This window comes from Anomaloglossus baeobatrachus, chromosome 4 (genome assembly GCF_048569485.1).
Source record: "Anomaloglossus baeobatrachus isolate aAnoBae1 chromosome 4, aAnoBae1.hap1, whole genome shotgun sequence".
Lineage (NCBI taxonomy): Eukaryota > Metazoa > Chordata > Amphibia > Anura > Aromobatidae > Anomaloglossus > Anomaloglossus baeobatrachus.
The window spans coordinates 430,448,411-430,463,695 of NC_134356.1; the positions used below are offsets into that span (position 1 = coordinate 430,448,411).

The following is a 15,285-nucleotide window of genomic DNA, read 5'->3' on the forward strand; positions in this document are numbered from 1 at the left end:
TTTTATTATAGTTCTCTTCCATAAAGAGCTTTCTTCAAGGGATTCTCCAAGAATGTAACAAATTAGCCCTGTCACATTCAAACCTCAGCTTGTTCTATTCACGTGCCTGAAGAAACAGTTCCTGAGACCTGTGTCTCAACTGACAGAGGAGCTGTATCAGAAACACATACTGTAGGTGATGAAGTCTGTGACAGGAGAAGAAATACATTTTCTTGGCTGACTGAGCACAAAAGATTTTTGCTTCAGTCTTTAGTCTTCCATGCTCAGTCAGCTGAGGAGAAGATTTATTACTACTCCTATCACCCACCTTCTCAAACAGGTACATGTGATTATGATTCAGCTACTCTGTCAGTTGAGACACAGGTCTCGGGAACTGTAGGACAATCTGTAGGACAATCTGCAGTTTGAATTACGTAGCGCAGGCCATTTTATTATATTCTTAGAGAAACCGTTTAATCCCTTCACAACCAAGGGCGTATATATACATCCTTGACCGTGTCTGTCCCTTTAATGGTGGCTTTCCCGGCAAGCCTGCATTATTCCCCCCACATATCTGCTAATCTGATCAGCAGACATGTGCAGCCAACAGGTGCGGGTGGATCTCTGATCTTTCCGCTCCTGTTAACCCCTTAGATCGCGCAGTCACACTCACAGCATGATCTAACACGCTCCAGGGTAGCTCGCCCTGTTCCATGATCAAGAGGGCGCTGATCACTGGGTGCCAATGACTTGTCATGACAACACGTGTGCAGCTGATAACCTCTGTCGCTGTCATGACATGCTTCCTGTGAATGCCAGCAGAGTGCCAGCACTCACAGTAGATCAGCATTTCTACTGATCAGAGCGATTTTCATAAAATCCCCTAAAAGGACTAGTAAAACCAATACAAAATGTAAAATATGAAAAAAACCCCACCAAAATCTAAGTTCAATTCATCCCCTTATGCCACAATAAAAATACCCCCCCACACATATTTGGTATCATCATGTTCAGAAATGTTCGAGCTATCAAAATATAAAATCAACTAGAAGGTGGCCCGATTCTACGCATCGGGTATTCTAGAATTTACGTATTGTGTAGTTCATGTATGATTTTTGTTATATATATAGATGTTGTTGTGTGTAGTTACCAAGTGTTTGTGTAGGGCGCTGTACATGTTCTGGGTGTTGTCTGGGTGTGGCGGGGGGTGAGAGCGGTGTTGTATGTGTGTTGCATGTGTTGCGTTGTTTGTGGAGCGCTGTGTGTCTGTAGCATTGTGTGTGTGTGTTGCGTGGTTTGTGTGTGTTTTGGGGGAGGTATGTTTTGTGCAGTGTGTGTGTTGCGCGGTATGTGCGTATATTTATGTATGCCGCGGTGTTTGTGTGTTGGGTGTTGTGTGTGTGCAGCGTTGTCTGTGTGTGTGGGTGTCTGTGTAGGGCGGTGTTTGTGTTTCCCAGTGTGTGTGTGTTGTGCAGTGCGCGTGTGTGTGTGTGTGTTGGGGGGAGGTGTGCACCTCCCATCGTGCTCCATCCCCCATGCTGCGCACCCCCCATCGTGCTCCATCCCCCATGCTGCGCACCCCCCATCGTGCTCCATCCCCCAAGCTGCGCACCCCCCATCGTGCTCCATCCCCTAAGCTGCGCACCCCCCATCGTGCTCCATCCCCCATGCTGCGCACCCCCCATTGTGCTCCATCCCCCACGCTGCGCATTCCCCATCGTGCTCCATCCCATATGCTGCGCATTCCCCATCATGCTCCATCTCCCATGCTGCGCACTCCCAAACGTGCTCCATCCGCCATGCTGCGCACTCCCAAACGTGGTCCATCCGCCATGCTGCGCACTCCCAAACGTGGTCCATCCGCCATGCTGCGCACTCCCAAACGTGCTCCATCCGCCATGCTGCGCACTCCCCATCATGCTCCATCCCCCATGCTGCGCACCCCCCATAGTGCTCCATCCCCCATGCTGGCCGCAGCATCAGCCTCTGTGCCCGCAGCATCAGCCTCTGTGCCCGCAGCATCAGCCTCTGTGCCCGCAGCATCAGCCTCTGTGCCCGCAGCATCAGCCTCTCTGCCCGCAGCCTCAGCCTCTGTGCCCGCAGCCTCAGCCTCTGTGCCCGCAGCCTCAGCCTCTGTGCCCGCAGCCTCAGCCTCTGTGCCCGCAGCCTCAGCCTCTGTGTCCGCAGCCTCAGCCTCTGTGCCCGCAGCATCAGCCTCTGTGCCCGCAGCATCAGCCTCTGTGCCCGCAGCATCAGCCTCTGTGCCCGCAGCATCAGCCTCTCTGCCCGCAGCATCAGCCTCTCTCCTCCCAGCCTACCCCAGCCTCAGCCTCCCCCAACATCAGCCTCTCTTCTCTCAGCCTCCCCCCTCCCAGCCTTCCCCAGGATCAGCCTCTCTCCTCCCAGCCTCCTCCAGCACGCCGTGCTCCTCTGCCAACACTCACAGATCCGATCGTATACACTCACACACACACCCACCCACCCGATCGCATACACTCACACCCACCCACCCGATCGCATACACTCACACCCACCCACCCGATCGCATACACTCACGCACACACACATTGACGATATTACAGATAGGCGCTCATACTCACAACATCCGGAGATACCACATGCTTCCGGCCATGTGATCCTCCGGCAGGTCCTGAAAGCTCACAGCACAGTATCGCCGCCGAGAAGCAAGCGATATCCCAGGATGTTGAGTGTGTGGATGTGATGTGTGTGTGAGGTGTGTGTGAGAGTGAGTGTGATCTGATGTGTGTGTGTGTGTGTACTCACCTGGGGCTCCGTGTCAGTTGGGGGAATGCGTGCGGGGGGCGGGGCCAGAGCGAGCGTGCATTGCGTGAAGGGGCGGGGCCTGCAGAGAGCCGGGACGAGAGGCCAATCCGTGTGGGGGGGCGGGGCCATGGCGAGCCCAGCGGCCAATCAGCTTTGTGTCACCATAAGGACACAATTTTGGAGCATGACAGACAGACAGACAGAATAAGGCAATTATATATATAGATTAAGCTGATCAATACACGGCGTAGCGAGAAATAAAATAAAAACTCCAGAATTACGTTTTTTTGGTCACCACAACATTGCATTAAAATGCAGTAACAGGCGACAACAAACATTGCATCTACCCAAAAATAGGTTACGGTAATTAAAAACATCAGCTCAAGACTCAAAAAATAAGCCATCCATGAAAAAATGAGAACGCAATGGGTCTCGGAAAATGGTCACAAAAGCACAATTCTTTGTTTTTTTTTTTTTTACAAACTTATTGCATTTTTTTTACCACTTAAATAAAAGTAAAACTTTACATGTTTGGTATCTACACACTTGTTCTGACCTGGAGAATCCTATTGCCAGGTCCGTTTTTCAAAATAATGAACATGGTAAAAATATAAATAAATAAATTGTGGAATTGCACATATTTTTGCAGTTTTACAACACTTGGTATTTTTTCCCCCCATTTTCAGGTACAATACGGTCCAGAATGAATGGTGTCGTTCAAAAAACAATTTGTCCCCCAAAAAACAAGCCCTCATATAGCTATGTTAATGGAAAAATAAAAAAGTTATGGCTCTTGGAAGAAGCAGAGGAAAAAACGAAAATCACTGAATACAGATTTTACCCATGGATTGAGAGTGAAAGATTCAATTCAGGAAGAGAAAGTTGCTTATTTTCATGTAACTATTGATTTATGAAGTTAAAATGAAAACGACTGTTACTCTTTTAAGTAATACATAACGGCTCATTGTGGACGCTGCTATAGGAGCCCTTATTAAGAGGTCAGGAATGATATGAAAAGAGGCAGAAATTTAGATTAGGACCTAGATGAGAGTTATACCTTGGCGTGGTAACTGGGCTTAATTAAACTTGGCCAATTTTATTTGCAAAATAACTAATTTTTACCCCAGCAAAAGTTCACGTTTTTCATGTTTTTTGGCAGTAATGCATTTTCACATTCCAATGTTCACAATATACATCTCTTTGCTTTTTCTCCCTCCCTCTACTTGAGTGTAGCTGCTATTTTTGATAATGTATGCTATGTTCAGTTTGCACCAGTTCAGACTATAAGATTAGGAAGTGCCAGCAATTCTTGTATTTTGCTGCTATAGGAGTGTCAGAAAGGTTTGCTTTATGTTTTGCATTCTCGCATTCATTGCAATGTTCTCTTTTTTTTCCCATCTGTCTGATAATAGATCTGTAATTTCTCCTGTGTCCCGAACTGTGACAAGTGCAGTTATATTCTCCTCTGGAGTTTGGGTCTCTGGGATCCTTATCTATCGTCAAGTTTTGCGCATCCTTCTTTCCTACCATGGCTGGATGTTTGAGCCACATGGAAAAAGGAGTTTAAAAACCAAAGTCTGGGGAGTAAGTCTTTTTTACTTACATTTACTTACATTTTTTTGTTTTTTTTTGTTTGTTTTTTTTTACGCACATCACAGAAATGAACAGACTAATGGTAAACTATATACAAGTGCATCTCAATAAATTAGAATATCCTCAAAAAGTTAATTTATTTCAGTAATTCAATACAAAAAGTGAAACGCATATATTATATTATATAAAGTCATTACAAAGAGAGTGATCTATTTCAAGTGTTTATTTCTGTTAAATGTTGATGATTATGGCTTACAGCCAATGGAAACACAAAAGTCATTAGCTCAGAAAATTAGAATATTATATAAGACCAACTGAAAAAAATGATTTTAAACTCCGAAATGTTGGTCTACTGAAAAGTATGTACAGTAAATGCACTCTATATTTGGTCAAGGCTCCTTTTGCATGAATTACTGCATCAATGTAGTGTGGCATGGAGGTGATCAGCCTGTGCCACTGCTGAGGTCTTATGGAAGTCCAGGTTGCTTTGATAGCAGCCATCAGTTTGTCTGCATTGTTGGATCTGGTGTCTCTTCTTCCTCTTGACAACACCCCATAGATTCTCTATGGGGTTTAGGTCAGGTGAATTTGCTGGCCAATCAAGCACAGTGATACTGTGGTTATCAAACCAGGTATTGTTACTTTTGGCAGTGTGTACAGGTGCCAAGTCCTGCTGGAAAATGAACTTTCCATCTCCAAAAAGCTTGTCGGCAGAGGGAAGCATGAAGTGCTGTAAAATTTCCTGGTAGACGGCTGTGCTGACTTTGGTCTTGATAAAACACCGTGGACCTACACCAGCAGAGGACATGGCTCCCCAAACTATCACTGATTGTGAAACCTCACACTAGACCTCAAGCAGTTTGGATTGTGGCCTCTCCACTCTTCCTCCAGACTCTGGGACCTTGATTTCCAAATGAAATGCAAAATTTACTTTCATCTGAAAACAGCACCTTGGACCACTGAGCAACAGTCTAGTTCTTTTTCTCCTTGATAAGCAAAATTACCAACCAATACATGACTCCAAAAATTAATGTATACACTGTGCAGTGCTTAGACAATTCATGGTAATTAATTATTGGATGGAGTAGGGCAAATCGCAGACAATTACATAAGAACAAGGAGAAAGGACGACCAGCAATGCCCAAGTAGCTGAAAGTGAAAAACCTTTATTGGAGGATGGTGAGCGGCACAATCACAAGAAAGACACTGGCATCAGGAATTCCCAGCTATGTAGAAATAAACATGATTAAATGGAACCATGGAAAGTATTGTAAACCCATAAATTCAGTATAATAAATAACCAGAATATATATGGTAAGAATAGGGTACCAAAGATATCAGGTATGTATTAGGGCAACCAAAAACCAATAGGTCACAATTATAAGTATTAAAACGGTAATCAACTGATTGTGTCAGGATATACATATAAGATGACAAAGGTAAATGACCAGTGGAGGCAAATAAATGTTAGGGCAGACAGGACATCAGAAGGTTACATGTGTCCAGCCAATTACCACAAATATATAACCTGCCTACACTGAGAGGGACCTAATAGGTGCTGGATCCAAGTTACCATGACAAAATCCAAAAAAAGGGGGATCAATGTCCATAATAGAGCATACCTGAAGGGGAACCAGGAAGGACCTGTGTCAGCACCTTGGACCACTGAGCAACAGTCCAGTTCTTTTTCTCCTTGGCACAGGTAAGACACTTCTTTCGTTGTCTATTGGTCATGAGTGGCTTGACACAAGGAATCCGACAGTCGTAGCCCACGTCCTGAATACGTCTATGTGTGGTGGCTCTTGAAGCACTGACTCCAGCAGCAGTCCACTCATTGTGAATCTCCCCCAAATTTTTGAATGGCCTTTACTTAACAATCCAATCAAGGCTACGGTTATGCCGGGGGCTTGTGCACTTTTTTCTTCTACTCGACTTTCCATTAATATGCTTGGACACGGCACTCTGTGAGCAGCCAGCTTCTTTAGCAATGACCTTTTGTGGCTTACCCTCCTTGTGGAGTGTGTCAATGACTGCCTTCTAGTCTTTTCCATGACTGTGTAACCTACTAAACTAGAATAAGGGCTCATTTTACACACTTAGAAAGACTTTGCAGGTGTTTTGTGGTAATTATTCTAATTTTCTGAGATAATGACTGTTAGGGTTTCATTGGCTGTAAGTCATAATCATCAACATTACCAGAAATAAACACTTGAAATAGATCACTCTGTGTGTAATGACTCTATATAATATATGTGTTTCCCTCTTTGTATTGAATTACTGAAATAAATTAACTTTTTTAGGATATTCTAATTTATTGAGATGCACTTGTAAGTACTATTCAGATGGCTATTGCGTGAAGTGTGATTGCCATGATCGAGCTGTCACTCTGAAAGCCTGGTCCTGTACAATCTCAGGGAACTGAAATATTCAGATCACTGTCTCTAAGACCACTAAACCCAGCACTCATACAGAATATTCATACGATAAGGAATAGGTTACTAACCAGCAATTCCAAAAATGATGGCCTTAGGGAACAGCGCTCTGCTATTTCTGGCAGTCCTATAGACAATGAATGGAGCGGAGGTTCACTACTCACACATCTCTTGGGATACTCAGCGATAGGTAAGTTATATTCCTCCTACTCTTTTGTAAATCTTGGAATAGCCCTTTTAAGGTAGGAATTGCTGGACTACGTTTTTGCTTTTTTTTTTTGTTTTAAAATGTTACTAAAATGAAAGCATTGTACAATATATATATATATATATATATATATATATATATAATATATATATATATATATATATATAATTAGACACACACACACACAGTATAATATATATACACATTATATATATATACACACACATTATATATATAATGTGTGTGTGTGTGTATATATATATATATATATATATATATATAATGTGTATATATATTATACTGTGTGTTTGTGTGTGTATATATGTATATATATATATATATATATATATGTATGTATGTGTATATATATATATATATATATATATACTGTATATACAGCGCGTGTGTGTGTGTGTATGTATGTATGTGTGTATATATATATATATATATATATATATATATATATATATATATATATATATATACTGTATATACAGCGCGTGTGTGTGTGTATGTGTATATATATATATATATATATATATATATATATATATATATATATATATAATGTGTGTGTATATATATTATAATGTGTGTGTATGTATATATATATATATATATATATATACTGTATATACAGCGCGTGTGTGTATATATGTGTGTATATGTATGTATGTATGTGTATATATATATATCTCATATATTAAAAGCTCTGCGGCTCGATGTTGGCTGCGTTGAGACCACCATGGATTGTTTTTAGCCAGAAGGCTGAAATGCTCAGATCACCAGCCAGAATCGCAGAATCGCTAAGTTCCTGCATGAGTATGAGCACAATGGTGTTCAGACCCACAGACGTTTTACTGTGTGTCCACAGGCAGGCGCTAATTCTGCACTCTCCTTTGTGCGATAGGTGTAGTCTCAAAACTCTGACCCCCAATCATACACAGGTTGTTTAAAGCACTGCATAATATAACAAATCCTTAAAGGTTCACTTACCGTACTTTAACCCCTTAACGCATTATCACGTAAGACTACATGTAACTGATTGAAGGAGTGATGGCGTGTAAGGGGTTCAGGAGCTGGGCTTCCTCTGCACGCAGCAGTCTCTAACAGATATGGCCTGAGATGAGCTCCGGCTGCATCTGTTAACCATTTAAACACCACTGTCAATCTGACAGCGGCATTTAAATGTAACACTTTGACATGATCACTCGTCACTAATGGGTTACTATGGCAGCCAGGGTCCTACTGAAGGCTTCTGTTGCCACCATATTGGTACTCCTCGAAAGGTCAGCTATTAAAAACCCATTAACCCGACAAACAAAAAATAATCCCTCGTCCAGGTCAAATAATGGAAAATAAAAAATGTTATGGGTCTCAGAATATGGCAAGACAACAACTTGCCCCCCACCCCATTTTGGTCCCTCTATGAAGAAATGTCCACTTTTGCATTCATTCTAACACGGGTCAGGTAGCGAGCTTCCTCCATTTTTGTCTCAAGTAATCTACTTTAAATATTCTGGTTATTTGATTGTTTATTAGCTAAGTCAACCCACTTCTCTGTCTAAGCCATGATGAAATATGGAGTTCATGTATGACCAAACAGATTTTTAGATAATTAATATTTGCATACTAGCCAATTAAGTTTTCATGTCAATGGAAAACCAATTTTATACTATATGCTTAACAAGACATTATTTTTTCTTGAAATATGTCTGTCTACTCTAGGGTTGCATGAAGGTCATGGCTAGACGACAGCCAATGCTCTACAGTTTCCAGATGTCTCTCCCAAGGTTGCCTGTGCCACGTCTAGGGGAAACTATAGACCGGGTATGGAAGCCATACTTGTTATTTTAACACGCCTATCCACAGTTTTATGATAAATTAAAGTGAATCTGTCTGGTTCAATATGCACCCCTAACCACGAGCAGGTCTGGGTGCATATTGCTAATCCCTGCCTAACCGTCCTTGTACCTAGTAGCATAGATAAAGAGATCTTTTGAAAAAGTATTTCTAAAGATCTTTTATCTCATGCTAATGAGCGCGGGACTAGTCCTAAGGGCGTTTCTCCCCTTAGCTAGTCGGCCCACATAGCATGGTAGCACGACCCTGTGGGTGTACTAACATGCTAATTAATACGCAGCGACGCCGCACATACCTCACTGTTCATAGCGGCCGGCAGAGGATGGATGCGCAGTGTGCATGATCCGGAGTACCCAAGGCTTCCGATAATGCGCACTAAACTGATGCCGGGTGTAAGATTCCCGGCTTCAGTAAGGAACAGTGCGCATGACTGGAAGTGCTGAGGACGCCGGATCATGCACACTGCGCATCCATCCTCCGCTGGGCGCCATGAACAGTGAGGTATGTGTGCATCGCTGCACATTCATTATGATGTTAGTACGCCCATAGGGGCGTGAGAGCATGCTATGTGGGCCGACTAGCTAAGGGGAGAAACACCCTTGGGACTAGTCCCCGCGCTCATTAGCATAAGATAAAAAATCTTTAGAAATACTTTTTCTAAATATCTCTTTATCTATGCTAGTGTATACAGGGATGGTTAGACAGGGATTAGCAATATACACCCAGAACTGCTCGTGGCTCTGGATGCATATGGGACCTGACAGGTTCCCTTTAATACAAAGTCCTGAGATTATTAAGAGATAATGTGGAAGAACTTTTTGCATGTTTTTATGTGCTCCAGAAACTTAGACATCGGTTGTTTTAATATATCAGTGTGGTATTAGTTACATTGCAAAAATGTGGTTTTAGTGTTTTCATTGTCTCATCCCTGTGGCTAAAGTTGGTGTTAGAACAATTATAGTGTTACCCGAGAGTGAGATATGTATAGTAATATAATATAAGGTGTAGTGTAATATAGGAATATGTTGTAATGTATAAGATGTGTAAGATGTAGCAGAGCTGATAATGAAATGTATGTGTATTAAGCTAAGGTGTAAAGTATTGTGTAAAGCATGGTAATGTTGGTACGGTATTATGTTTATATAGATGATGTACGATGTGATAATACAGAGTAATATAATGCGTGTGTACATGAAAGTTCCCGTGAGCTGTGGTCAGGGACACCCGGGCTGGGGATGTTGTCTAGATAATGGTTATAGAGGGACAGTTTAGGTCAGTTGAAGTGAGCAGTGGAGTTGAGGGTTGGTGACTAGCGAGTGAGGAGCAAGGCTTACAGGTCTGGGACGAGTGTTGGACAGCAAAAAGGGGGCCTTTGACGTAAAAAGATTGCGCCTGGCAGTGGTGGACACTTTAATAGGGGAATCAGCTCTAAGAGCAGCCCTTAGGACAAAGATAAGCAAATGGTGAGAGCCATAGTGACATACATGGATCCGTGTGCCTCTATATGCGGAAAGATGCAGGTTACCTAGCTTTCTCCCCATTCACCTGTGGTTTCTATGGCCGAAAAAAGGATGTTGCCTGCAACTCTGAGGAAGGAGCCGGTGTATTGTAAAGAAGGTGATGGAGAACGTGTCACATGTCACCACCTGCTCACCAGTCTGGCGGCCTATAAAAAAGGCACTGTTTGTACAAGTAGACTTGGTTCCTCATTAAATGGCATAAATGGTACATTACTGCTCTAATTGCAACAGACTGGAAGATGGAGATCTCTGATCCCGAAGTACTGCAACACACTCACAACCCAAACACTCAATTTTCTATAGCGTGCCCAGGCATGGAGAATGGAGCCCTTTCCCACGTCTACCACCTTGGGCCATGTTACACCTGAGCAGCTGACACTTAACTATTTGGTTTAGCTTAGTTTCATTTGGAAGCAGACACGGATCTGAGTAGCATACCTGCCTTAGCCTTGGTTAGGTTAGGAACTAACCTATTCTTCTTTTTTTTTTTTTTTTGTATGGAGCTTTTACATTTTGCATTTTAGGATACAAGTCTTAGAAGAGTGGCAGTTGGTAGGGCTCTATGAGGCAGTGGCATACTGCTAATTGCAGCAGACCATGCAGCCACTATGGAGTCTGTTGGTTGGACCCTCACCCGCCACGCATCACACTTTCAACTGCATCATGGATGGAAATACAGTTGAAGGCAATGATGGAATAGAGAGCAGTTAGTTCCCTCGCTCATCATTCTCCTTGTGCATCAGAGCTCTGACATCTCAGCACAGCAGGTGCAATGATGTCACTACATCTCGCCCTGTGTACAGAGCTTCAGATCATACGCTGCACAGACCGGAGAAGCAAGGGAACAGTAAGAGGTGGCTTGTTGTGTTCTTTTATTTTTTTAAAAATCAATGAGTACATTCTGGTGAATATTATACTGTTTGGAGGGATATGTGGGGGCCAATTATGCAGTTTGGTAGGCTGTGTGCTGGCCATCATACTGTTTGGAGGGCTGTGTGAGGGCTATTATACTGTTTGGAAGGCTATGTGGAGAGCCATTTATACTGTTTGGAGGCCCAATTATATTGTTTGGAGTGCTGTGTGGGGCTGTTATACTGTTTGAGGGCTATGTGCTGGCTCTCATACTGTTTGGAGATCTATGGAGGGGCCATTATACTGTATGAAGGGCTATGTGGGTAGCGGTTATCCTGTTTGCAAGGCTATGGCAGTCATTATACTGTGTTGGGGATCACTGTGGGGGTATGATACTTTTTGTGGGGGGGCACTGTAGGTTGGGTCATTATAATGTGCATGTGGAGGGTACTGTGTAGGAATTCACTCAGAGAATATATGGTAATACTGTGTTTGGGGAGAACTTTTCTTGCCATTATACTATGAGGCCATGAAAGGGGTATCTTAGTGCATGGATCATTAAGGGGCTGTGAGGTATGCTTTTCTGTGACCCCATTGAATATTGTTTCGTTTTTTTGGGGTGGTGAAGACTTATTAGACATCTTCTATGTATGCCCCATGAGCTGAGGGATTGACTTTCTTCCTTCTCCAGTAGTGGTATTAGTTTTCCCACCCAGGAGCAGCTTTTGGACATCCCATGGTTGACACTCCCCATTTTGTGTCCTTCATTGGGGGACATAGCACCCTCCGTTGTTTGGGTGACAGGGGGTCTTGGTTTTGCTCCTCCTACTGCTTTTGCACTAGCTGAATAGATGGGTGCCTGCTGTCCAGGTGTAGGGTATTTGGGAGCAGTTTTTTTCCTAAGATGTATTTTCAGTCTCAGCCTCCAGGTGGGTGGATATAAAATGATGCGAGACAGATTTTATGTACCAAAAATCTCTATTTTATAGGTAGGAATGTCTTTGTTTAGTGGCATCGGTAAGTCAAATGCTATCAAACACATCAGATTACACAATGTGTGTATGAGCATTGTGTATAGATAGGTGTATAAATTATTGCTTAATCTCGTTGCAGTACCTAGAGTCCGTGCAGCCATTACTTGATGAAGAAAAGTTCAGTCGCATGAAGCAACTGTCAGAAGAATTCCAAAAAGACTTAGGACGCAAGCTACAGAAGTACCTTCATCTCAAGTCTTGGTGGGCAACAAATTATGTAGGTGCAGAATATAGTCTATTTAGCATTCTTCCACCTACACTAGTTTCTCTCAAATTATTGGCTCGTGATGTTCAGAAAAGAAGACCTCTATATCTATGTACCTTTGTGGCATTTGAATGTTTGCAATTTGTTTTATAACATTATGTGCACATTCTTTTAATTTTACTCATAGATTTTCAACAAACCTATAAAAGCAGGAGGAAACAAAAACATATAGAAGCACGAGAAGCACAATGATAAGAAAAAACTGAGAATAAAATACAAAGCCAAATAAAAAGCAAAATAAAATAATATTTTTATTGAATCAATTTAAAAAAAAGTACAATGTACATACAGCTATGCCGACACAAGAATATAGGACTGGCTAGTAAAAAAAAATAAATATCAAATACTGATATTTACAGTGATGTTGCTGACTGGTACTCACAATGTATGCTTATAGAAACCCAATTTACTGTTCAAAAAATGAACCTAAAAATATTTAACAAGAAAAAAATTATTTGATATAATATAAGGGGTCAAGATAGTTACAAATGAAGATCCGAATGCTGCAATAAAAAAGTTATTAAATAAAATGAACAATAATGACCCATAAGTATGGGAAAGAGAAAGGTGACGGGCACAGTGACATTTGTTTGGGGTGCTCTTGATCCGTGTATACGACAGTGTGTCCAAGTTCCTGCAAATATCTAACAACTTTGCACAGCCATTGAAGAGGAGTGGACAACCATTCCACAGGCTATAGTGAAGAAGATTTGTTGCACTGCGTGAGGCAAATGGTGGTCACACCGGATACTGACTGGTTTTCAGACCCCCCCCAAGACCCTCCAATGCTGTAAAACTGCACATTTTAGAGTGACATTTTATTGTGGCCAGCCTAAGGCACACCTGTGCAATGATTATGCTGCCTAATCAGCATCTTGATATGCCACACCTGTGAGGTGGATTATCTCAGCAAAGAAGAAGTGCTCACTAAGGCCCCTTTCACACGTCAGTGATTCTGGTACGTTTGTGCTTTTTTTTTAAACGTACCAGAATCACTGACATACGCAGACCCATTCTAATGAATGGGTCTGCTCACACGTCAGTGATTTTTCACTGCATGTGTCTCCGTGCGGCGTACCCGCGTGTGCGTGTTTGCCGCACGGAGACATGTCAATTTTTTTCTGGCATCACTGATGTCCCACGGACCACGCAGTGGTTTGGTCCGTGAAACACGTGCCAGAAAAAAACGTGCATTTAAAATAAAAAACATTTTAACTCACCCGGCGTCCAGCGACGCTCTCTGCAGCCCGTTCTCCCTGCTGCTTCTAAGCCGGCTGATTACTGTCGCGCATATTCATTATGCGCGACACAGCCGACCTGGAAGCAGCTGCTGCAGGGGTCACCGCCGGCCGGATGCTGCACCGCGGGAGCGATCAGCACCATGGACAGCAGGAGCGGGCGCAGGTGAGTTGATTTCTAAGTGCAATCACGGGCCACGGAGAACGGAGCCCGGATTGCACTTAGACAACCCACGTGTGCCGAGATTCACGGCACACGCAGGAACATGTGCGTGTTTTACACGCCAGTGAAAAACGTCTGTGTTTTTCACTGACGTGTGAAACGGGCCTTACACAGATTAATGCTGGGTTGACACATAGCGACGCAGCAGCGATCACGACGGGCGACCTGACCTTATCAGAATCGCTGCTGCGTCGTTACATGATCGCTGGTGAGCTGTCAAACAGGCAGATCTCACCAGTGACCAGCCCCCAGCCAGCAGCGACGGGTGGAAGCGGTGCTGCGCTTGGTAACTAAGGTAAATATCGGGTAACCAAGGGCTTGTTTACCCAATATTTACATTGGTTACCAGCTCACACCGCTTAGCACTGGCTCCCTGCATGCCAGAGTACACATCGGGTTAATAAGCAAACCCTTGCTTATTTACCCGATGTGTACTCTGGCTGTGTGCAGGGAGCACGGAGCCGGCAGCACAGGCAGCGTGAGAGCGGCAGACGCTGGTAACGAAGGTAAATATCGGGTAACCAAGGAAAGGGCTTCCCTTGGTTACCCGATGTTTACCTTGGTTACAGCTTACCGCAGGCTGCCAGAAGCTGGCTCCCTGCTCGCTTCAGTTCGTCGCTGTCACACACAGCGATGCAGCAACGAGTGGCGACCTCACAGCAGGGGCCAGCTCGTTGCTGGATGTGACACAAAGCGACAGCGACGGGACGTCGCTGCTATGTCACAGAAAATGGTGACGTAGCAGCGACGTCATTGTCGCCGTTGCTGTGTGTGACACCACCTTAAGAAAAATTTGTGAACATTATCTGAGAGAGAAAAAAGGCCTTTTGTGTACATAGAAAAAGTCTTACATCTTTGAGTTCAGCTCCTGAAAAATACGAGTAAAAACAAGTGTTGTGTTTGTATTTTTGGTCAGTGTTTCTGCATTATCTTGCCTATTTGTAATCTTGCGTTTCTAACTTTTTGCAGGTCAGTGACTGGTGGGAAGAGTATATTTACCTTCGTGGTCGAGGACCAATAATGGTGAACAGCAACTATTATGCAATGGTGAGACCCTACATGGCGATCATATAATGATATCAAATTGGGCAAAAGCTTGTCATTGTGAAATCTAAATACAGGCAGCAAATTCCATACTGCAAATACAATTGTGACGACCCAGGGCCATGGGGCACTCGGTCCCGGGCGTCTGGTGAACAGGGGAGTCATGGTCGCGGCCAATGCCCGGTTCCGTGACCACGGGGGTCGATCTGAAAAAGGGTGAAAAGAAAATGGAAAAAATTAAAAGTAAAAT

General features: G+C 43.3%; 1 protein-coding gene across 1 annotated transcript in view; it reads left to right on the plus strand.

Moving 5' to 3' along the window:
- Nucleotides 1-15,285, plus strand: part of CPT1B (carnitine palmitoyltransferase 1B) — an 87,227-nt gene that overhangs the window by 24,382 nt on the left and 47,560 nt on the right. The window contains exons 4-7 of the mRNA XM_075345445.1: nt 4,176-4,347; nt 8,725-8,826; nt 12,345-12,482; nt 14,961-15,038. Of these exons, the coding sequence (XP_075201560.1) occupies nt 4,176-4,347; nt 8,725-8,826; nt 12,345-12,482; nt 14,961-15,038 (490 nt within the window). The remainder of the gene's footprint in view (nt 1-4,175; nt 4,348-8,724; nt 8,827-12,344; nt 12,483-14,960; nt 15,039-15,285) is intronic.